The sequence below is a fragment of the Mastigoproctus giganteus genome, chromosome 4 (genome assembly GCF_048544385.1).
Source record: "Mastigoproctus giganteus isolate SK-2022 chromosome 4, ASM4854438v1, whole genome shotgun sequence".
NCBI classification, from domain to species: Eukaryota; Metazoa; Arthropoda; class Arachnida; order Uropygi; family Thelyphonidae; genus Mastigoproctus; species Mastigoproctus giganteus.
Window position 1 is genome coordinate 121,965,472 of NC_143578.1, and position 25,549 is coordinate 121,991,020.

Consider the following 25,549-nt stretch of genomic DNA (forward strand, 5'->3'; position numbering starts at 1 on the left):
ACCACACGGATGAAACATTACTTCATTCATAAGTTGAATTGCAGTTTTCTTTTATTTTCATTTATTTGTTTTTTTTTACGTATACTTTAATATTAAATATCATTGCTTTGTGGGAAATTAGAGGTAAAATCAACATCGAAAAAAAATCGGGTACTGTACTGGTATTCGAGTAACTGAAATTCTACCGTACCTTGGTTGTAGAGGGCGCTCACAAAGTTATAGTGGAGAAGCATGGTGAGGATTTGACTTCTTGTTTGATGTTATTATTATTTTAATCTTAATTTGTTACTCTGCCTTGTTATCAAAGGGATTGTTTTCTCTTGTGAAGAGGGCTGCTCTACTTTTAATTATGGTTGGCATAACCCCCCTTCCCCATGCATTGATATTGATGTTTACACAGTGACGTTTTTGATATCCGCTAGAATTTCGAAGTTTTTTCCCTCGAATGTTTAAAACAGTTTACTGTTATAAATTGTCCCCCCCTTTTTTATTATTGTTTATCTAAAAAAAGACAGTATCTTTTATCGACTTAATTTTTTGTAAGAAAACATTTTGCAGTTATTTCAGTGGAGTTAGGAGCAGATTTGGGGCCTGATCCTTGTAGAATCTCAGTTTTTCCTGATTTCGGGCAGTAATATATTAAATAAAGTCCGCGGAAAATGTTGAATTTCAGTAATGCAACTTATTGTGCATTCCCCCTACACACACACCCCAAAAATATATAATCTACGGTATGTTTTGGTGAGGTAAAAGTTAGTGAAAAGTTTCACACAATCACTTTACCAAAGTCCGTTGTCAGGTACCAGGACGTGCAGACGGATGAGATGAAGTGGCTGTCTCAGAGCACCACTCATGAGAGAGAGAGAGAGAGCCACAGGTGCTTAATATTTAATTATAAATATTATTGGCACAAATTTCTGTGTAATTTGTCCTTTTGATGAGTTATCCCAGTGTTTGTTGTGGTAGACGTCAGAGTGCCTGGCACATGGATGACTGGACCCAAGGTATCCCAGCAGAACATTGCCCAAAGTATGACACCACCTTGTTTTTGTCCCACAGTGCATCCAGGCGCCATCACTTCCCCAGGTAAATGACATACACGTACCAGGCCTTTCACATGGTGCAACAGGAAACGTGATTCAGCGAACTAGATGACCTTCTTCCAAATACTCAAGGTCAAGGTTCGATGCTCACATGCCCATTGTAGGCGCTGTCACCGGTGAACCGTGGTTAGCTGGGTACTCGGAATGGCCTGCGGCTACGCAGCCCAATTTAAGCAGAGTTCAATGTACTGCGTGTTGTGACACATTACTCCCGTCACCAACATTCCAGTTACCAGTTAATTGTGCCACAGTCGCCCTTCTGTTGCCATGTACCATCCGAGAGAGCCTTCGCTGACCTCGATCATTGATGAGTCACGTCGTTCAAAACCTCGCCTGCAGTTTGTAGGTTTTCCCTTCTCGGGCAACTTTCAGTTGGTACTAACTACGGCTGACCGTGAGCATCCCACCTGCCATGCCGTTTCGGATATGCTCTGACCATTGCAATTTGGCCTTTGTCAAACTCACTTAAGTCTGCTGCCTTTCCTTTTTATACCGTGTCCCGACCCGCACACGTGCCATAGTTCACCTGCAGTTGCTTCGATTTGCATAACGACTCGCTGGTCGTAATGTTTTGGCTCATCGGTGTTCAAGCTACCCACTTCCACAACAGATGAAAGTTTTATTCAAAAAAACACCCTCTGACTGAAAACAAACTTCCGTACATCTGCCCTTCAACCATTCCTCCTCAATTTGAATTTTTCGACTGACTAGTGATTGTCTTTTTGTTTTCAAGTGCAGCTGCTGCTAAACATGCTTCAACAATAACACCTTCTGAAAATTGGAAATATCACCTGTCTTTCCCATGCCCTGATCGACTAAGAAACCAAAGGAGAAGATGATGCAGTATTTATGCAGTATAGATGCTATTTTTATCAAGGCTCAGCCATGGTTTTATTTCATTAAATTGATTTTCTAAGGTAATAACCAGTATTATGTAACTTATATGTATTAACTGTAAGTTGGAAAAAGCTTATAATAGTGTCCCAAGAAAGGTGCTGTGGAGTGCCATGGAAAAAATATCAATACAACAACCACTAATCAGCATAATTAGAAAAATATACAAAAATAACACTTTCTGCATTAAAATTGGGTCAGAAATATCAAGGAAATTCAAAACATCAAAAGGCTTGCTACAGGGGTTCTGTTTATCCCTCATGTTATTCAAGTTGTACCTGGAAGTGACTGGAGATTTGGTCCCAAAGATGCAGACCTCTACAAAAACATCTACCTTTCAAACCTCTACAAAAAACATCTACCTTTCAAATCTTTTGTTTGCAGATGACCAGGTACTGATTTTGGAGGATGCCGACTATATGCGCAGAAGGCTATTAGAACAATGTAGAGAATAGGGTTTGACAATAAATTTCAATTTGACGGAATATATGAATTCAACAGGGGACATTTTGAGTGTAAATGGAGCAAAGATAAAGAATATGAAGCAGTTTAAATATCTAGGAGCTGTTGTGCAGATGAATGGTTCACCTGAAGATGAGATTACAAGAAGAATTAATGAGGGAAGAAAGGTTTTGGGAATGTTGAATCCAATATTATGGAGCAATAATATTCCCCCAAAAACCAAATGATTAATATATAATGCAATATTTCAGAGTATCCTACTATATGGCCTGAGATTTAGTCTATAAAGGAAAGGCAAAGGAAGAAATTGCTAGTTGTCGAGACAGATTTTTGGAGATCAGCTCGAAGATCTTGAAGCCTTGAATGCGTATATACCATTTAAAAAATACTCCACGAGGAGGAGGATTCCAAGATGGATGAATAATGAAGTTGCCAAATTACTTGAGCAGAAAAAGACAGCATGGAAAGGTTACAGAGCAATAAAAAGTACAGAAGTGTATAACAGCTACAAATTGATCTGTAATAGTGCCACAGAAAAGGTTAGGCTGGCAAAGGCAGATTATGAGAAATCGCTGGCAAAGAGAGCAAAGAGGGGAGGATAAGGAATTCTTCACATATATAAATACAAAGAAGAGAAGAACAAACCAGATTGGACCCTTATGTAATGGACGTGCGATAGTATTAGATACCCCAGCTGAAGTTGCAGATGAACTCAACAGTTATTTTGCATTGATATTTACAAAAGAAAACCCTTTATGTCAATGAGAAATTATGGGAGTGAAGTTGAAAAAAATGTAATTAATGATGTTGAAATTTCACATGTTTATTTAATAAAAAAACTTTCAAGCCTACAGGCCAGTAAGGTTCCTGGGTTGATGGCATATACCCTACAATCTTAACGGAGGTGGCAAGTGAGCACATTGAACCATTGAGGCTAATTATGCAAGCATCACTGGACTCTGGAGTGATTCTGTTGGATTGGAAAAGTGCCAATGTATCTCCAATACAAAAGGGCGGCTCTAAGAGTGAAGTGGGAAATTACCGGTCGGTTAGTCTAACTTCAGTAGTAGGGAAAATCATGGAGACAATGATCAAAGTTGGAATTCAGGATCATTTAGATAGAAATGGAATTCTGAAGGATACTCAGTATGGTTTTGTAAAGGGAAAATCATGTTTAACTAATCTGGTTAGCTATTTTGACAGGGTCACTCAAGATCTGGACTTTGGGAATAATTTCGACATTGTTTATTTGAATTTCAGCAAAGCATTTGACTCAGTTCCACATGAACAGTTACTTTATAAGCTGGAACAGGTTGGAATCACAGGGAAAAATCCTTAGATGGATAGCTGAATGGCTTCAGGGCAGGAGGCAGAGAGTTGTGATAAATGGTTTATTCCTCAGATTGGGTTGATGTAAGAAGTGGGATTCCCCAAGGATCAGTATTAGGACCACTGTTGTTTTTGATTTTCATAAATGACATCAATGAAGGGATAGAGGGCATGATGTCTAAATTTGCAGATGATGTAAAGATTGGTAGAGTAGTTAATGATCATCGCCAAGCAGAGCTTCTTCAGAATGACCTAGATAAACTTCAGGAATGGTCAGAAAAATGGCAGCTATGCTTTTAATCCAGCAAAGTGTAAGGTATTGCACCTGGGGAACAGTAACCTCCAAATAACTTATACACTTGGTGGAGTTGAACTAAAGTCGATAGTGAAACATATCAAATGAAGCTTAATGAAAAACTTTGTAAAGGTATGCTAGACACAGAAGGATGTAGTTTCCAATACTTGAAACAAAAAACCGTGTACTTAGTGATGCAAAAATAAAAGAGGGTCTATTCATTGATCATTAAATCAAGTTGTTAATGAAAGGTATTTCATTTGATGATGTCCTTATGTATACGAACATGCAACTTGGAGTGAGATCAAGAAAATTTATTTCTCTCATTGCCTCTTGAAAATCTTGGTGTAGAAAGTAGTTGTACAGCAAATCCATAAATGATCTGCTTCTGAGTTGAGTTGCCAGTCTACAAGTTTGATTCGATATCTGGAAAGTTAAAATCTGATGTGATCAAACTATTCTGCTTTGCTGGTTCACTCTGTTCATATAGTTGTTTTGCTAATTGTTTATTTGGTTTATAACTTACCTGGCTTGGAGCATTATGACCTTAGTTGCCAATGTACATAAAACAATAACTAACCAATGTATAACTTATTCCTACTCTCATTTTTGTTTTCCCTCTATTCACATCAAACTAGGCTGATATAGTATTACACTAGCAACCATGTTCAATACCTGTTTTTGTTTGATGTAGTGTTTTAGAGTATATGCTCCTTAACTAAAGGCATACCTCCTTCCCCATCTGTCACATCAGAAACAGTTGAAGTGTTTCTGACGTTTCTAGAATGTCACCACTTGATGCCTTAACATACTTCAAATTTATCTGTGTTCCTATCATTAGTGCATAATCAGATATATGTGTGTCTGTACTTTTATAGCTCTAACACAGCTTACATAACTGCTTATCCTGTGAGGATCCTCCTCCTCCCTCACTTTTCGGTTAATATTTTCCAATTTGAATACTAGTTGAGAGTTACATGACTCAGCCTGTATGCTGTTTCTTAAACAATTTCAAGACAGGTGCTGTTGATTGACTCTAATTCTATTATAGCTTAGTCAGATTTTTTTTGACTATTTTTACTGTGCTATTTTTTTGCTTTCGCCATCAGACTCTTAACAGAGAAAACTTTTTGTTAAATTGATTAATAGAAAGAAAACTGGATTCGTGTTCAAAATTTCTTTCTGAATGAGGGTTTCTTTATCTAAATTGCTTTTTCAGCCACCTGATCCCCTCTCTCTGAACAAACCAAATATCTGACCATAAATATTTACTGATCTTGTTTGATTGCACAACCATTTTATGTAGTAGCATTAGTAAAGGCATAAGATGCAACAAGAAAGCAAGCTTAAACAGCATCAGCCAAAAAAAAAAAAAAAAAGCCCTTCTCATTTCACTCATCCACTCGCTCCAATTGTTTGTCTAGTTCTGCCTTGGATCTATTTAAGCTATCAACTTCTACAATGACAGATGGAAGTTTGTTCCAGCAATCAACTACCCGCTGGCTAAAGGCAAACTTATGCACATCTATCATACAACCTGTATTTCCGCAATTTGAATTTATGCCTCTCGGGCGATTATTCTGAGCAAGAGGAAGAATCCCATCAGCATTGAGCATGCTAAAACCATTCAAGGCCTTATACACCTCAATCAGATCATCATGGATATTATTAATATAATTAGCTGTATGGTGCAAGGAAGCCTGAGGTTTATGCTGCACCAGCCAAAAAAAATTCCCGAGTTACCCTGAGAGAGAGAGTAAGTCAAAAGTAAAGGAGTCACCAAGAAAGAGAAGAATGATGATATCCAGCTCAGGACCCTGGGTGTGCCAAGCCCATACACACCAGATGTGAACCCCTGGGGTTATGTTCTTTAAATCTTTTTTTGATAGTCAAAAACTCTTGCTCTTTGACATTATTCATTCCCATAAACTTCCAATATATCAAGTATTTTACTTGCAGATTTGTGGAATGTAATTTAGAATTTGATCTTAATTCTTTGCTTTAAATAATGGATCTTTAAACAGTTTTTTTGATGTTAGCATGAAAGAACATTTACTTCTCTTGTGGGTTATTGCAAACGTCTAACTGGTCAACCTTGACAATATTGCTGTTTACAATTGAAAACACATGCCCATGTAATAACCACACCACCTTTGCTTCCATATGTAAATTTTGTTTCATTTTGACATTTGCACCTCATTTTAATATCCTTTAACATACAGTTAAAGGATATCCACATGAAAAAATGCATTATTATTATATTTTATACATCAAGGTAATGTATAATATTTTCGACACATAACTGTATAGGCGAGAAAGTTTCAGCAAGTAGAATTTTGGAATTATGTGATCAGTTGTTGGTAAGTACAGGCAACTCTCACTATAACGAACTTCAAAATCATTCAAAATTTCTTAAAGTCGCCAGTAGATGAGTTCCTTATAAAACGAAATGTTGTCAAATGTATAGTGAATATAATTATAAGATTTAAATAAATAAACTTTTAAAAAATGTATTTATTACAATAATTATCAGAAATTGTTGAACTGGGCAATAAAATGGACCTCGACCTTGATATGACTGATGTGAGAGTACTTTTAAACTTGCATTTTGAGGAATTAACAACCGATGAAATAATTGAAATAGAGACACATCTAATTTCTGAAGTAACAGAAGAACCTGATATTCCATAGCCTCCCAGAACATTTGCAAGGCAGAAAATGGCTGCAGCTTTTAAATCAATTTCTGAGGGGTTGGCAATCAATGAAGAAGATGCAAATATGAAAAGAATTGCAAAAGTGAAAAGAGGCATTTATGGCTGTCTAGCATGCTACAGTGAGATTTTTGAAGAAAGAAAAAAAAAAAAAGGAATTTACCTGTGCAATCTTCTATAAAAACATATTTTAAAAAGTGAGAAACCCAGCTGTTTCTTCATTATCAGCCACCCTTCCATATACCTCATCTGCACCTAGTGTCACTTATGTGGAAAATATTGAACTCAGATGAAGATAGTGACGAATGAAAGTTGAATACATATGTATGTACAGTACATATATTATGTTAGCACTCATTTTCTTTATTTCTATTTTGTAACTCTTTGTTTTTATTTAAAATTAACAAGTACGATATCTTTGTTTATTTTATTTCACGTTACGTATCATATATGATAAACCATAAGACATACATTATAATAAAATGTATTGTATAGACCATTTGATGTTTAGTACATGGTTTAAATGCTTTAAAATGGCTGCTAATTTATACGATACTTATCGTAAAAGCTCAGGAATGCAAGATACACATATCAAACAAAACGTATAACGAACAATGTCTTGGAACAGAACTCATTCGTAAACCAAGAGTTGCCTGTAGTTACTATTGAGATATTGTGGGCAATCAATTTTAACAACACTTTGGGTTGCATATACTATGTGAGTGACCATTGGTAAGGGATAATTTTAGTGGCTGAAAGTATATATCGTAGTTTCTGTATATATTTGCATTAGAAGGCAGTTGTCTGCATCATTTGCTACTTCATGTGATGATATTTGACCATTATTTACTTTTCTTAATCATTTTATAATTGTTTAATAAGATACACCACCCTGAATGGAAAATAACATGGAAACTAGGTCAGTCATAGGAATGAAACAAGAAGTTACTGCATTTACCTTTTTTTTTATTTCTTTTTTTTTACTAGTGACCAACAGTAGTAATGACATCAGTCAAAAATCGTATTTCTAAAACTGGGCATGCGGCATGGAAATTTTCCTAATGCAAATACTAATAAAATAAATCATAATCATCATTAGTTAGGTTTATTTTTCAGCATTTGGACATACTTGAAAAAGTTTGGGGAAACACTGACCTAAAATAATAAGCATTCAGTCCATAAGTTCCTTTAGGACTTCAATACTGTTTTAAACCACAACAGATCTCAAAATAGAATGAAACATATGGCATTCTAATTTTTTTTTAAATTATGAGAATATTGACTCAAAAACAGTTATGTAAAATTCATTTCATTCTTTTTTTTTTATTATTTTTTTTTTTATTTATAAAATCCCCAAACACAAGAGGTATTAGAACCTATAGTACTTAGTATCATGCATGGGTTGGAGTTTGAGAAGATGAAAGAAAATATGGCGAAGGTAAAGAAAGCCAACACGAGAACAACGAAAAACATCGGATAACTTGCACAGAAAATTAGTTTCCCAATATGGCACTCTAGTGCTGCTCGCTCGGTAAACAGACGGTAGGTGTTATCGGTCTGGAGAAAAGTCAAGAATGATATATTGATTGACAGGTAGGTGTGGTAAACGATGAGCTGATTGGTGTGCGAAGGCAACACACGATAACATCAGTTTAGTATAACTTTAGTAGCACTCAGCACTAATGGTAACTTGCCCTAATGAACGCTTTCCATAATATATATATATATATATATAGGGAGCTTGAACCCCTCCTGAAGTGGAGGGGGTAACATAACCTTTTTTTTTTTAAAATCATGGGTGGACTAGTGCATGAATTATTTATTAACAAAATATTAATTTTTTTATTACTATACATTTATTTAACTAAAAAATGAATAGCAAATGCTTAGAAAACGGTACTCACCTTGTATAAATCTGCAATAAAATTTTTTTTGGTAGATGGTGGTTAAATTTAGGTTGAAAGAGGCATTAAATAGAACTAAGGCGGGGAATGGGGTGAAAATATTTTAAACAGATTTTAAAATGAGCGCAAGGAAGTGGAAATGCAGATCTCCAATCCTTGGTTGTCATAAAGAGGTTAAAAGACGTAAATGAAAAAAGAGAGAGAAGACCGGTGGTGCCAATAGTCGTTACGATGGACTTTCGTGAATAAACCGTCATCAGTTGGCAAATGGAAGAGAAGTGAGCGCGTGTTGTATTTAAAGTTTATCTAAACTCCCATGATGCTCTTTTTGACACGTGGGAACTTTAGCCGCGAGAGGTTCCAAGCCGGTGAAAGGTTGAAGGGAAGTTTAGCGTTAATAATGTTGAGATCAGAATGGTGTCGGTACCATTCGATGGTGAGGGCTTCATATTGAAGAATTCTGTAGCTCGATCTAAGTTTAATAACAGTGATGGCAGAGTCAACAAGGGGGGGTGTGGTTATGGGTTTGAGCATGGGTTGTTAACTCAGTGCAGGATTGACTTGTCTTGAAACTGTTGAAGTGGTAGTATGCGCGGGTATTAGAAGTTGTGGAGGAACCGAATTTGGTGGTTGTGCTGCCGATGTAACAGGTGTCGCAGTTCGGTGGGCATTTTATGAGATATATTAAGTTATTGAGATCACTGATGGGATATTTGTGTGTATCTTTGTAAGAATTAAATAGGGAACCTAGTTTATTGTAAGTGGAGAAGGTGAGGGAGATGTCGGTATCTTTGAATGTACGTCGGAATTGTGCTGCGAGTTCACTATGGTAAGGGAGAACTATGCGAGTATTTGTCTTGTGACTGTGTCTGGTGGGGTTATTAATACTGTTTTTAACGGTGGATATTGTGTGTTGGATGAGTTGAGGGGGATAGCTCCTGGCTATGAATTTATCAGTAAGGTATTGAAGTTCATTGTGTAGATCGTTTTGTGAAGAGGTGAATTTAATAGCGTTGTAGATTTGGTTGTGTAGGACGGCTTTTTCGGTACTAAGGGGATGATGTGAAGTGAAATGTAGATATTTACCAGTGTGTGTATTTTTTCTGAAAATCTTGGTATTTAAATTTGTGTCTGTTGTATAAATAGTGAGATTAAGAAAATTAATCTGGTTGTCCGTTGCGATTTCGAGAGTAAGGTTTAGCCTGTCACGTATTGTATTGAATTTTAAAAAAAGATTGTCTATGGTTGTTCTGTTGACTATTATTAGGATATCATCGGCGTAGCGGATGTATAATTTAATTTCAGAGGGGAAAGGTTGTAAAATTTGGTTTTCAATAGTGGCGAGATAAATTTCAGAAAGAGGGCAGAAATGCCTAAACCCATTGGTAAACCAAATGTTTGTCGATAAATTTTATTGTTGAATCTAAAATATCTAGCGTCTAGTAAAAGAGTGGTAAGTTCAAGGATGTGGTCAACTGAAAGAGAGGTACGTTTCGTTAAAGTGTCATCAGCTGTTAGAAGTACGCGTGATGCTTGCAGGGTGAAAGGAATATGCACATTAGTGTATAGGGATATGACGTCAAAAGAAGCTAATACGTCTCTGTTGGATATGGTGGTGTTGCTGATTTTTTGGGGCCAGGTGGGAAGGAGCAGCAGTGCATAGCACATGCTTCTTGATTAGACCGGGGTTCGAGCCCGTCACCACCAAATACGGAGGATGTGGAAAGGTCAGGGAATGACCACCGCATATCCCGGAGCAATATGGCCTTAGTTGCTAATGCTCCTAAAAACCAAATAACTAACTAACTAACTAGCTGATTTTTTGGAATGCTTGGTTGGTATTATTAATTTTGAATGTAGAGAATCGAGTGAGCGGGGATATAATTTTGACAAGGAAGGTGGATAAATTAGCAAAAGCTGATTTACTAAAAGAAACGATAGGTCTTAGTGGGTGGCCAGGTTTGTGTAACTTGGTTATTCCGAACATGTGGGGCAGAATGTTGTTGCGAATACCTATCTGTTGTAATGTAAAGAGGTTGATTTCTTTCTGTCTGAGTTTTCTGAGAATTGTATCAAGCTTATTTTTAAGTTTTGTAATGTTGTGGTTGCTGTCATTTGTATATGTATCTTGGACGGCTAAAATTAACTCCATTTTTTTTTGTGTAGGTGTTCTTGTCCAGGATAACGATTGTGTCTCCTTTACGATTGTGTCTCCTTTGTCAGCTTTTTGGATGATGATATTTGGGGTTTTGCTTAGTCTTTGTAAATCCGAGAGTTGTTGTTTTTTTTATGTTAGGGAGAGATGTGAGTTTAGAATTTATTATCCTATTAGACTGGTGTATAAGCCGCCACTTATCGGGATGTTGATCAAGTTTAGACTGGAGTTCGATTATACAATCTTTTATTGGATAGTGTTGTTCTTTAATGGCAAAATTGAAGCCAAATTCTAGGCCGGAGAGTTTGGAAGGACGGCTTGGGTAAAGAAAGCCTGCACAAGAACGACGACAAACGTCGGAAAACTTACGCGGTAAATTAGTTTGCCGATACGGCACTCTAGCGCTGCTCACTCGGTAAACAGGCGGTAGGTGTTATCGGACTGGAGCAAAGTCGAGAACGATATACTGATTGACAGGTAGGCGCGGCAAACAATGAAATGATTGGTGGTGGGCGCGACAGACGACAAGCTACTGTGTAGTCATTGGTTGGCATTATGATGTGTATTTACCAGTAAAGAACGGTGCATAATAGTTTTGTAATAAACGGTGAACAGGTAATAGTAGCAATGAATCTTTTAAAGATGGAAGAAATTTGTAAGGAAAATGAAACGTTGCTTGATTTTTTGATGAAAACTAAATTGATAAGACCGAAATTGTACTGTTTTAAGTGCAATGATTATTTTAAACTAATTGAATCACGAACAGAGTCATGTGGAAAGTTGTGGTTTTGCAAAAAATGTTCTTCACGAGTTTCTTTATTGAAACATAGTTTTATGGAAAATACAAAAGTTTCATTGAAAAAGATAATGTACATTATATACTTTTGGTCAACGTGCACGCCAGTAACTAAGACAGCATTCCATCTGGAAATTTCGAAAGTGACAGCAATTAAGTTTTATAAGAAACTAAGAGATATTTGCGGTTAATAAAAAAACCCATTAAGTTGGGTGGATCGGGGAAAATTGTAGAAGCAGACGAAACTGTACTGGTAAAACCAAAACATCACAGAGGACGAAATTTAACTGCTAAGAAGAAATGGGTGTTTGGTGTGTTCGAAAGAGAATCTAAATTCGTCTTCATGAAATTGATAAAAAATCGGAAAGCAAAAACTCTTTTGCGCATTATTAGAAAAGTAGTGAAGAAAAATACTACCATCATAACAGATGAATGGCGTGCATATAGCCATATTACGGCCTTAGAAAAAAAGAAGTACAAACATTTAACGGTGAAACACAAGGAACATTTTGTAGATCCACATACAGGAGCACATACGAATAATATCGAAGCCCAGTGGAAGAAACTAAAAAGTGTAACTAAAGGAGTAAATGGCAGCTGTAAACATATGTTGATGGGTCACATTAATGAATATATGTGGCGTCAAATTTATGGGAAAAATCATGAAGATACTTTTCACAATATTGTTACTCAAATTGCGAATAGCTATTCAGGTCCAACTGTATGATTTGTACTCATGAATTTTTTTTCTGAGAAAGTTTCGTTCCGTTCATTTTATGTTCTTCATTGTGTTTTTTTTTTCTCATATTAAAAGCAGATTTTTGGAGTTGATGAGTGCTTTTACTGTATTATTGATTTAGGTTTGGTTACGAAAAAAGGAAAAGGTTTCTTTGTTTTTCGTTGTATTTCATAACCTGAGCTTAAATGGTAGGTTAGGAAATAAAAGAGAAGGTTTCCTTGTATTTCGCGACCTAAACTTAAACGTTAGGTTGGGAAATAATAGAAAAAGAAAGAAAGATTCTTTATATATACAGTATACTGAATAGCTATTAAGGTGCTGATTGACGTTATGATACGTGTGTATCCGCATGAGTGTCTTTAAAAATAAAAGTACATTAATAAAAAAATTAATATTTTATTAATAAACAATTTATGTGCTAGTCCACTCATGATTCTAAAGAAAAAAGGTTAGGTTACCCCCTCCATTTCGGGAGAGGTTCAAGCTCCCATGGGATTCAAGTAGAGGTAACCTGACCTATTTTCACCATTAGGGCATATTATTGAACAAGAAAATAAAAATACGGTCATAAAAAAATTTATTTTTTTATGAATGTATTTCTAAATATGACTGATTCTAAAGAAAAAAGGTTAGGTTACCCCCTCCACTTCGGGAGGGGTTCAAGCTCCCATGGGATTCAAGTCGAGGTAACCTGATCTTTTTTCACCGTTACAGTAAATGTTAGGGCATGTACGATTAGGACAAGTTACCATTAGTGCTGCTACAGTGATACTAAACCGATGTTATCGTGTGTTGTGTTTGCGCACCAATCAGCACGTCGTTTGCCACGCCTACCTGTCAATCAGTATATCGTTCTCGACTTTGCTCCAGACCATTAACACCTACCGTCTGTTTACCGAGTGAGCAGCGCTAGAGTGCCGTATCGGCAAACTAATTTTCCGCGTAAGTTATCCGACGTTTCTCGTCGTTCTCGTGCAGGCTTTCTTCACCTTCGCCGGAAGGACTTCTATTTTGCCATTAAAGAACAACACTATCCAATAAAAGATTGTATAATCCCTATACAATACATATCCCTGTACACTAATGTGCATATTCCTTTCACCCTGCAAGCATTACGCGTACTTCTAACAGCTGATGACACTTTAACGAAACGTACCTCTCTTTCAGTTGACCACATCCTTGAACTTACCACTCTTTTACTAGACGCTAGATATTTTAGATTCAACAATAAAATTTATCGACAAACATTTGGTTTACCAATGGGTTTAGGCATTTCTGCCCCTCTTTCTGAAATTTATCTCGCCACTATTGAAAACCAAATTTTACAACCTTTCCCCTCTGAAATTAAATTATACATCCGCTACGCCGATGATATCCTAATAATAGGCAACAGAACAACCATAGACAATCTTTTTTTAAAATTCAATACAATACATGACAGGCTAAACCTTACCCTCGAAATCGCAACGGACAACCAGATTAATTTTCTTAACCTCACTATTTATACAACAGACACAAATTTAAATACCAAGATTTCCAGAAAAAATACACACACTGGTAAATATCTACATTTCACTTCACATCATCCCCTTAGTACCAAAAAAGCCGTCCTACACAACCAAATCTACAACGCTATCAAATTCACCTCTTCACAAAACGATCTACACAATGAACTTCAATACCTTACTGATAAATTCATAGCCAGGAGCTATCCCCCTCAACTCATCCAACGCACAATATCCACTGTTAAAAACAGTATTAATAACCCCACCAGACACAGTCACAAGACAAACACTCGCATAGTTCTCCCTTACCATAGTGAACTCGCAGCACAATTCCGACGTACATTCAAAGATACCGACATCTCCCTCACCTTCTCCACTTACAATAAACTAGGTTCCCTATTTAATTCTTACAAAGATACACACAAATATCCCATCAGTGATCTCAATAACTTAATATATCTCATAAAATGCCCACCGAACTGCGACACCTGTTACATCGGCAGCACAACCACCAAATTTGGTTCCTCCACAACTTCCAATACCCGCGCATACTACCACTTCAACAGTTTCAAGACAAGTCAATCCTGCACTGAGTTAACAACCCGTGCTCAAACCCATAACCACACCCCCCTTGTTGACTCTGCCATCACTGTTATTAAACTTAGATCGAGCTACAGAATTCTTCAATATGAAGTCCTCACCATCGAATGGTACCGACACCATTCTGATCTCAACATTATTAACGCTAAACTTCCCTTCAACCTTTCACCGGCTTGGAACCTCTCGCGGCTAAAGTTCCCACGTGTCAAGAAGAGCATCATGGGAGTTTAGATAAACTTTAAATACAACACGCGCTCACTTCTCTTCCATTTGCCAACTGATGACGGTTTATTCACGAAAGTCCATCGTAACGACTATTGGCACCACCGGTCTTCTCTCTCTTTTTTCATTTACGTCTTTTAACCTCTTTATGACAACCAAGGATTGGAGATCTGCATTTCTACTTCCTTGCGCTCATTTTAAAATCTGTTTAAAATATTTTCACCCCATTCTACCGTTTTCTAAGCATTTGCTATTCATTTTTTAGTCAGATTTATCACGGTATTATAAGGATACTATAATTTCACTATATACATTTATTTTTAAGGACACTCGTCCAGATACACACATATCATAATGTCAATAGCTATTCACTATATATATATATATATATATATATATATATATATATATATATATATATATATATATATATATATATATATAAGAATCTTTCTTTCTTTTCCTATTATTTCCTAACCTAACATTTAAGGTTAGCTCTCGAAATATAAGGAAACCTTTTCTATTATTTCCTAACCTACCATTTAAGGTTAGGTTATGAAATATAATGAAAAATAAAAAAACCTTTTACTTTTTTCATAACCATACCTAAATCAACAATATAGTAAAAACGCTCATGAACTCCAAAATCTGCATTTAATAATGAGAAAAAACATAATGAAGAACATAAAAACGAACAGAACGAAACTTTTATCAAAAAATCAACCGTTTTATTTTCCTTACAAATTTCTTCCATCTTTAAAAGATTCATTGCTACTATTACCTGTTTACGTTCATCACAAAACTATTATGCACTGTTCTTTTCTCATAAATACACATTATAATGCCAACCAATGACTACACAGTAGCTTGTCACTGTCTAGTCATTGGTTGGCATTATAATGTCACTGTGTAGTCATTGGTGGGTGTGCTACTACACAGTAGCGCGCCCACCACCAATCATTTCATCGTTTGTCCTGCCTACCTGTCAATCGATATATCCTTCTCGATTTCGGCCCTACACCGATAACACCTACTGTCTGTTTACCGAGCGAGCAGCACTAGAGTCCGGTGTTGGGAAACTAATTTTCCGTGTAAGTTATCCGACGTTTCTGGTCGTTCTCGTGTTGGCTTTCTTTACCTTAGCTGAAAATATTTGTTGACATTAGACTTGAATTTCTGTAGATTGTAATTTTCAGGAAATACGTATGAAGGAAGGTTGTTACAAAAGATAGAAGTTGAATAAATAAATGATGAAGAAGTAACGTTCTTTCTGTGAGTTTGAAGTTGGACAGTAAAAGGATGTTGATTGGTTGTGGAAGGTGTGTGGACTGTTTTGGAAGAAAGAGCGGGAATTATAGAAGCCAATTTAGAAGAACAGTGCCCATGAAAGTATCTATAGAAAAGGCATGCAGCACAAACAGAATGTCTATAAGACAGAGTGGAGAGACTCTGATAGAGATGAGTCATTAATTAACCTAACTGCCCACTTTTGAATGGAATCTAGAAGACTGAGAGAGGTTTTAGGGGCACCGCCCCAGATGTGGGAACAATTTTCCATGGTAGGGCGGATTTGCAATTTGTACAGAAGTGAATAGTTGTTTGGAAGAAAAGTAATGCAGAGAGCGAAAGGAAAACCCAGTTTTTTTAGATGCATAGGAAGCAACATTTGTAATGTGCTTATGCCAAGAGAGATTAGAAGTTAGGATAATCCCCAATATATATAATCTTTCCTAGAAATTGGAGTGTCGTCAAAGATAGGTACAGGAGCAGAAAAATTCTTTTTGTGAGATAAGACAGGATTGAGTTTTAGAAGGATTGAAATCAACTAAGTTATCTTTGCCCCAATGGAGAATTATCTGGAGATAGGCATTTAAGGAATTGGTGGCGGATATTCGAGAAGTTGATGCTGATTGAGCAGGGCGAGATTTCTCAAACTGGAAAGTGGAATGCAATGTGCTATCATTGGCAAAACTATGGATAGGATTTCCGGTCAATGGAAGAAGGTCATTAATATACAAGAGGAATAGAGTGGGCAAAAGAACTGACCTTGGGGAACTGCAGCATTAGTGGAGAAATTAGAAATGGTCAGAAAGAAAACTGGATACCCAATTCAAAAAACAGTTGGCAAACTATAAGATGAAAGCTTATTTAGAAGACCATTGTGCCAAACATGATCAAAAGCCTTTGAAATGTCAAGAGCAGCTGCTTGAGTTTCACCAAACTTTTCCATTGAATTTCTCTAAAGATAGGTAACATAAGTTACAGAATATCACCAGTGGATCAACAGCGACGGAATCCATACTGGCAATCATTGATCAGATGGAAGGTTTCTAGATATTTTAACAGTTGGCAGTTAATTGATTTCTCCATTACTTTGGAAAGAGCAGAGGCGATTGCAACGGGACGATAATTGAATGAGAGCGATTTGTCACCCTTTTTAGGAACTGGCTGGATAAGAGCAAATTTCCAAGCAGAAGGAAAAATACCTTTGGAATAAGAAAGTGAAAAAAGGTGACACAGAACAGGAGTAAGTTCAGGAACACAGGTTTTGAGAACAAGTGGAGAAATACCATCAAGTCCTGGAGCTCTCTAAGCATCAAGATTGTTCAAAAGCCTTCCAGCATCCTTTTGATGAAAGACCACAGGAGATATTCAATATCTCCTGTGGAATTGGTAATGGTGGGAGGTGGTTTAGCAAGATCATTAATTACACGAGTTGGAAGAAAAATAGGATGCTAACAGTTCAGCTTTATCCTTGGCCGAATTGGCGATTGATCCTTCTGGTTTAGACAGAGTAGAGAACAGAGCTGGGCAAAAGTTTGGGCCAATAGCTTTGGCAAGTGACCAGAATGCTCAGCTACCATTTGGACAAGAAGCGAGTTTTCTACTGTTAGCCTGTTCAAAATCCAGTTTGGACTGATTAATAACTGCTTTACAATTATTGCAAGTTTTAGTGTAGACAGAAAATGAACTTGCAGATTTGGATACGAGCCAATTACAATATGCGACATTCTTCTCTTGAGCAGCCATAGCACATTTATTGGAAAACCAAGGTTTAGATGAAGGCCGAGTTTTTAAGGTAGAGTGTGGAATAAAGGATTCCATCACTACAAGAATATTTTCACTGACACAATCTGAGCAAACGTTGCCATCAGAAGTTTTAAAACAGTAATCTGACCAAGGGAAAGAAAATAAATCTTGCAGATTATCCCATTTTGCATTCTTGTAATGCCAAACAACACAAGGTTGGGATTGGCCATGAGAGAAAGGCTCCATTGGAGAAGAGACCATCACCAAGTTGTGATCTGGGGTGCCTAGAGGACCACTCACCTCACTGTGTACTTGGAAGGGTTGTTTGTGTGAAAGAGATTAAGTATATTGACTGTATGGTTAGAATTGTCAGGTATTCTGTTAGGTAAATAGATGAACAATCTGTGCGAGGTCATTAGTAATTGCAAAAGCCTCAGCGTCTCGATCAGCTGGGTCCATATGACTAGAAAACGGAAGCCAGCTGGAGTTGTGAACATTAAAATCACCAAGCAAAATTACTTCACTTTGTTCTGGGTACTAAACGTGGGTTCCACCACTTCAGGCCTCCAATAAACAAAGTGGTGGTATTGCACAGGTTGATGAGGTGTTCTACAACCTAGTTATTTTTATATGTTAGCTACAAGTAGTTATCAAGTTTAGTATATTTATCAAATAAATTATTTTTTCCTTGCAGAATAGTGAATTTCACTGAGAATTCTTGTGTGTAGTAATGCCCTTCAGTGCATTTATTAGATGATTCTGTTATTTCATTTTACTGTACTATTTCATAGACATAACATTTATTTGTGACTCACTCTCCCCCTCCCCATTTTTAATTATTCATCATAATAGGTTTTATGCCATGAGGTTATTTGGATTTCTGCGTTGTTTCTCCAAGCTTCCCAAAGACTATTCAAACTTTCCTGAAAGTTATATTGAAAGAACCAGAGAGCAGATTGAGTGGAAAACACCAGATGGACCTCAGTATCTGAGAAAAGAAATAAAGCGAAAAACATTTCATTATGGTATGCATCGAAGCTGGACAGAAGAATTCAAAAGAGAAAACCAAACTCAAAGAATGCCTGTTTTAGTCGAACCAATTAAGCAGTGGTATGTTTTTAGAGGAGACAGAGTAAGCTTTTCTTGTCATTGTCATAGTATAGGTTAAATTTAATGAATGCTTTTACTTTAACACATGCATTTCCATATTGATAATATGAAACCTATGATAGTATCATTATAGAAATATTGGGCACTGATATGGACATAATTCACAATAAATCATATGAAGTGGAATGCTATGACCAAAGTAGTTAATATGCCAAAAAGATCCCCAAACAACCAACCTGCTAACCAACTAACCCTATTTGATTAATGGGAGATATGTAATAATGTCCAACTTTATCAGTCTTTGATGGATGAATGATATGGGTCATGACTTCTATTTATTTATTAGTTAGTGATCTGGATGATCCCACTTCTTGGTGATCATTGTCTTTCTTTCTTTCTTTTTTTTTTTTTTTTTGTAAGTAGGGTATTTGAGTCTGCCATGGAATTAAGGCGTAGTGCATGTCACTCCTTACAGTAAGATCACTGAATATATATTGTGTTTTAAAAAGAAACATCAATTATAATGGATACTATGGTTATCATGTCTAGATCAGGGAAAAAATAAACTTCAATAAATATAGAATGTTCCAAAAATTCTAGCAGAGCAGATTAAACCTTGAGGCTGTCACAGACATTCTCTCAGGTATGTCAAGCTGAGCTTGCTACCTGGAAGTATAAAATGCTGATGGAACTGATATTTGGTTGACACACAAGTCAAGTGGACCTAATTTTGGCAAAGTCTGGTCAGTTTGTGACAGCCAAGTCCTATGCTTGCAACTTCATGATGGTGGGACTATTAGTAACCTTTGGTATATCCCCCATGTGCAAGTCCTGAAATAGAGCAACTAGTATACTGGAGATGACTACCCAGGTGTGAACCAATGTAAGCAGGAATTGAGGTGTGCTGCCCATACCACATGGAGGAATGCCACCCCCTCTGTGTTACCAGACAATACTAGATGGTAGATGACTCTCATCAACCATTGCAATATTTGGAGGTATCAAATGATTGAACACATGTTTAGTCTCCAGAGCAAAGCTGCAGCAACCCTCCCCCATCTCTTCCATCATGCAGTATGACTATCTTTTGAGGTTATGATGGACATTCTGGCAAAATTTAATCTTCCTTACATTTCAAGAGTACAGCTCTAACATGGTGTTCACAGGCTGGACTGGACTCAACCTATTGATAACCCTCTAGAAGGTTTCCAGATCAGCTAATGTGTAATCTTGCTGCCTCTACTCTGCCAGATAGTGACTGGAGGGAGTCCAAGTAGTTTGTATGCAGGGGCATTGTCCAGGCCACGTTAGGAGCTGGGTACATTCTTGCCATTTGTATGCTATATCCAAGAATTGCATTACTTCACACAGCATGTCCCTCCCACCTTTTCTTACTGCTGAATACACCATGAACTGTCTAACTAACACAGGGGCAGTGTCAGGGCCACGCTAGAAGGAGCTGAGTACATTCTTGCCATGTGTATGCTGTGCCCAAGAATTTCATTACTTCACACAGCATGTCCCCCCCCCCCAACCTTTTCTTACTAAATACATCATGATTTGTCTAACTAACAGAATAAACTTATCTGCGAAAAGATCCCAAATCTCGTTCATTTCACAAATATACGTGGTCTCAGTTCCAATCTCAGTGATGTCCATTTCCACTTAGTCTTCCAAACCCCCATGTACTCTCTCTGACGGAATCCCAATTATCAGTTGGTTCAATAACTGCCCATCTCAGTTGTCCAAATTATTCACTCTGTGATTTCTTTCATGTCAAAGGTGGTACTTGTACATATGCCCACTCTGATATTTCTTGTCAGGCAGTAATTTGAAATCTCCTCTTTTCAATCTTTGGCTTCAAACCTCTCTGTCACATTCTGTCAAATTCATCTGTCACCTCTATTGTTCTCCCAACTCCACTAATCACTTGGAATTCTTTGACTTCCTCTCTTTGAAACTTTACTTTTTCCAGTCCAACTTTCCTAACAGTGAAGTCATTTTTCTTGGTGAATTTAATATTCACAACTTCAACTGGCTTCCATTTTCTAGTTGTACAGACCCAGCTGGTCAAGATGCAGAGACTTTTGCAATTACTAATGACCTCACACAGATTGTTCATTTACCTACTAGAATACCAGACAATTCTTATAACACAGCCAACGCTTGATCTTTTTCTCACAAACTACCCTTCTAAGTACACAGTTGAGGTGAGTGGTCCGTCCTCTAGGTACCTCAGATCACAACTTGGTGATTGTCTCTTCCCCAATGGAGCCTTTATCTCGTGGTTATTCCCAACCTCGTATTGTTTGGCATTACAAGAATGCAAAATTGGATGATCTACAAGATTTTTCTCTTATTTTCCTCTGTTGCATTACTGTTTTAACTCATGTCAGTTTTTGCTCAGATCATGTCAGTGAAATTATTCTTGTAGGGATAAAATCCTTTATTCCAAACCACCTTAAAATTTTGTCCTTTACCTAAATGTAGGTTTTCCAATAAATGTTCTAAGGCTGTTCAAGATAAGAATGTTGTATATTGTAATGGTCTTGTATCCAAATCTCCATCTTCATTTTCTGCTTACACGAATGCTTGCAACAATTGTAAACAATTATTAATCAGTCCAAACTAGATTTCAAGCAGGCTAAGAGTAGAAAACTTGCTTCTTTCCAAATGATAGTTGAGCATTCTGCTCTGTTGCCAAAGCTATTGGCTACAACTTTTGCCCATCTCTATTCTGACCATTATCAAAACCAGATGGTTCTTTTGCCACTCCAGCCAAAGATAAAGCTGACCTGCTAGCATCCTACTCTTCTAACTCATGTATTGATGATCTTGGTAAATCACTTCCTACACTCCATTCAGTGCATCCTGGGGTCTTCCACCAAAAGGATATCAGAAGCATTTTGAACAATCTTGATGCTAAGAAAGCTCCAGGTCCTGATGGTATTTCTTCACTTGTTCTCAAAACCTGTGCTCCTGAACTTACTCCTGTTCTGTCGCCTTTTTTCACTTTCTTATTCCAAAGGTGTTTTTCCTTCTGCTTGGAAATTTGCTCATATCCAGCCAGTTCCTAAAAATAGATTTCTCAAAGTAATTCAGAAATCTATTAACTGCCAACTGTTAAACTATCTAGAAACCTTCCATCTGATCAATGATCGCCAGTAAGGATTCCGTCAGCATTGATCTATTGGTGATATTCTGGCTTATATTACCTATCTTTAGACAAATTCAATGGAAAAGTTTGGTGAAACTCAAGCTGTTGCCCTTGACATTTCAAAGGCTTTTGATCGTGTTTGGCACAATGGTCTTCTAAATAAGCTTCCATTTTATGGTTTACCAGCTGTTTTTTGTAATTGGGTATCCAGTTTTCTCTCTGACCAATCACTGCAGGTGATGGTAGATTGCTCCGTCTGCTAACTTACTTCTACTCTTTCTAAAGTAATGAAGATCTGGATGATAGTGACAGGAGGGAGTCCAAGTAGTGTGCAAGTGGGGGCATTGTCGAGGCCATGTTATGTGAAGGAGCTGGTTACATTCTTGCCACATGATAGTATATAACAGAGCTACGATGCTCAATACGTTCTATGTTGATATCAATATTTGTAGAAGAATATGAGAAATTTACTTCAATATGATATGTAGAACATTTCTTTATGCTACTCTCCAGAAATTAAAACGAATAAAAGATTGATGCAAAAAGATTACAGTACAAAATCAATTGAAACCAATTCAAAAACAATTAAAAAATTAAATAAAAATAAAAAAAAAAGTTTAACATAAATTTTGAAAAACAATCCTTCCTAAAGCAGACAGTGCTTTTTGACCATATGTTGTGATCACAGGAATGGAAATTACGGAGTATGTGAGCTTGAATCTTAAATAGAGAGATTATTTGTCCTTGCACATGCATGGGAAAGGTTGTGATTATTTGTCTACGCACCTGCGCGCAAAAGACCACGAATCGGAGATTAGATACGGATGGTGAACGTTAATAGAATTCTCACGTAATTTAATTTCAATGGTTTTTGCAAATACAATCTCATATAATTATGTTGAACACTAAGTATTTTGTGGCCTCTTTAAATAAAAATGTATGGTTTTCATTAACGGCATGAAAGGCTAATTCTGACACTGCTGGATGAGAAGGACGCATGCTGTTTTATATGCATATTCAATGGAAATTGCATAGATCCCTGGTAAGATGAGTTGCAATCACTGCAAGAAATGTATACAAGTCATTTATTTGTGTCGCAAAAGAGAAAAGGACTGGGCGATTGTTCAGTATAGCGTGTAATTTCCGTATTGGTCTGGCCACAATCTTAAATTCGGTATCTTTAATGAATCTGTTAAGCTGCTTATGCCAATGTTCAATGGGACAGAAATAAAGTATTTTTTGAGAATTTTAGACATTCTTTTAGACGTGCATTGTTCTTTAAAATAATATTCACTGTTGAAGCAGCAAGACCTAATTCCCTTGCCATAGATGACAAACTTTGTCTTGCTTCGTACTTCTTAATTAATCATCTTCATTTCTAAATCAATTTTGTTTCGTTTCATTTCCTAGCACTGCCAGCACTTGCATTTTCTGTTGGTCGCTTTCCCTTCATCATTGTAATGGCGCCTCCATAGCCAGGTGGGAAGGAGCAGCAGTGCATAGCACATGCTTCTTGATTAGACTGGGGTTCGAGTCCGTCACCACCAAATATGGAGGATGCAGAAAGGTCAGGAAATGACCACCACATATCCCGGAGCAATATGGCCTTAGTTGCTAATGCTCCTAAAAACCAAATAACAAACAAACATCATTGTAATAAGTAAATAGGAATGAAGGGAAGATTTTGAAAATTTATTTATGTTTTTTATATGTAATAAGTAAATAGGAATGAAGAGAAGATTCTGAAAATTTAATTGTTTTTTATATGATTGAAGATTTCATTGAAGGAGGAACACATTTCACCATAATAACGTAAAACCCACGCAATTGCAGTTATCGGTATTATCGTAAATGCAATAAGACCAAGTTTACTATCCGTTTATAATTAGATGCACTAATCAGAAAAGCCCAATAAACCGGAAGGTGCAAATTGTTTTTATTGTTTTTTGGTCATGACCTCCAGAAATGTGTTTTAGAAAAATGTCACAAAAGCGTTCAAAATCGATTCTTATAATGGAACATATGATAATGAAGAAAGTGTAGTGCAATTTCCATTATAAATATGACCTTTTAGAGAGATAAAAAGCTTAGTAATATAATGAAATTTTAAAAAACAATGATGAGTTTTCATCATGCACAAGCAAATAATCTTATCTGCCACAATGTCACTGTGCACTTCTGCCCTGAAACTTTTAGAAGCTACCTTGTATATAAGCTTGCCTTAATTAACTATTTTGACTAGGACATTCCTGGGATCAGACATTCAGTATTACTTGCAAGGTGGGTGGAGAAGCAGCACAGCATTGTGCTTGGCAATTTGTGGCTGCTGCACAAGTAGCAGAATTTATTTCTTTTTGCGAAGACATGTTTATTATGTATGTAAGTTACATCCATATGTTCCTCTACATTTTATCAAAACATAAATGCATCTAGTAGTAGTTGTGGGAAATTTTTTATTATTTAATAAATTATTGCTTTATAAGGTGAATAATTATAAATAAATGAATAATAAATTTGTTTATATTCTGTGTGGCTGGGACCAGAGTAGGACCAGACCACTTTCATTATAACTATTTTATAGCAGCAAATATACAAGGGTACATCCATGACCATTCCCTGGATATTAATTTAAATTTGCCTTAGCTGCAGCTGTTATGGTGCAATATAACCTTGTTGTTTTTGTGACCACTCAGCTACTGCAGTCAGTGTTTTTGCAGTTAAGGCTGCAAAAACACTGACTGCAGTAGCTGAGTGGTCAAGCATGAGGGTGCATAAGTACATGTGCTCTGAGTGTCAGGGTTAGCCCGTGATTACTAAATACAGTGCTGTTTCTTGTATATATATGTTATGAATTCCTCTGACTGTGTGGTGATTGTCCTGGAGTATAAATGGAAAAATTCATTTATTTATAAAAGAAGAATCCATTTTAAATGCCTATATTTTTGAATGTACCTACATTGACATTTGTAAGTTTGGTGTCCTTAAACGTGCAAAATTTATTATTTGGGCAAAACATATTCAATATAATTATGATTCCTGTGCATCTATTTGAGATGTTAATTTAAATTTACCATAGCTGCAGCCAGTGTTTCTGCAGTTAAACTTAAATCAGTGTAGAAATTGACCTCTTTCTAAAGGTGAAATCATAGTTGCCCTCTAGAGCAGTTGTGATTTTACATTTAAATTCTTCAATGGTATGTGAATTAGTCTTTAGAAATTATTCTTCAGGAACCTTCATGTGCATTCAGATACAGAGCTATGAAAAATCACTTTGCATACACGCACAGTATTTTTAGGCATTCTCATGTACTCCTTATTATCTATCACAGAATGTGAATTTCTTTTACTAACTCTACTGATCAAGTGACCTAATCTCACTTTATCAGTAGGGTACTCCATCTTGGTTACAGAATTTTTGGAAATTTTCTGATATGGTGCATCACTAATAGGCAAAAAACACTCCCAAAGGCCTTCATATTTGATAACACATCAAAATTTAATACATCAAAAAATATAAGCATTCAAAACTGTTGTCAT

General features: G+C 36.6%; 1 protein-coding gene across 1 annotated transcript in view; it reads left to right on the forward strand.

Annotated features, from left to right (window-relative positions):
• The first annotated feature begins 200 nt into the window (after positions 1-200).
• mRpL24 (mitochondrial ribosomal protein L24) overlaps positions 201-25,549 on the forward strand; it is an 82,995-nt gene continuing 57,646 nt past the window's right edge. The window contains exons 1-2 of the mRNA XM_090371764.1: positions 201-234; positions 18,598-18,877. Of these exons, the coding sequence (XP_090227890.1) occupies positions 18,608-18,877 (270 nt within the window). The 5' untranslated portion in view covers positions 201-234; positions 18,598-18,607. The remainder of the gene's footprint in view (positions 235-18,597; positions 18,878-25,549) is intronic.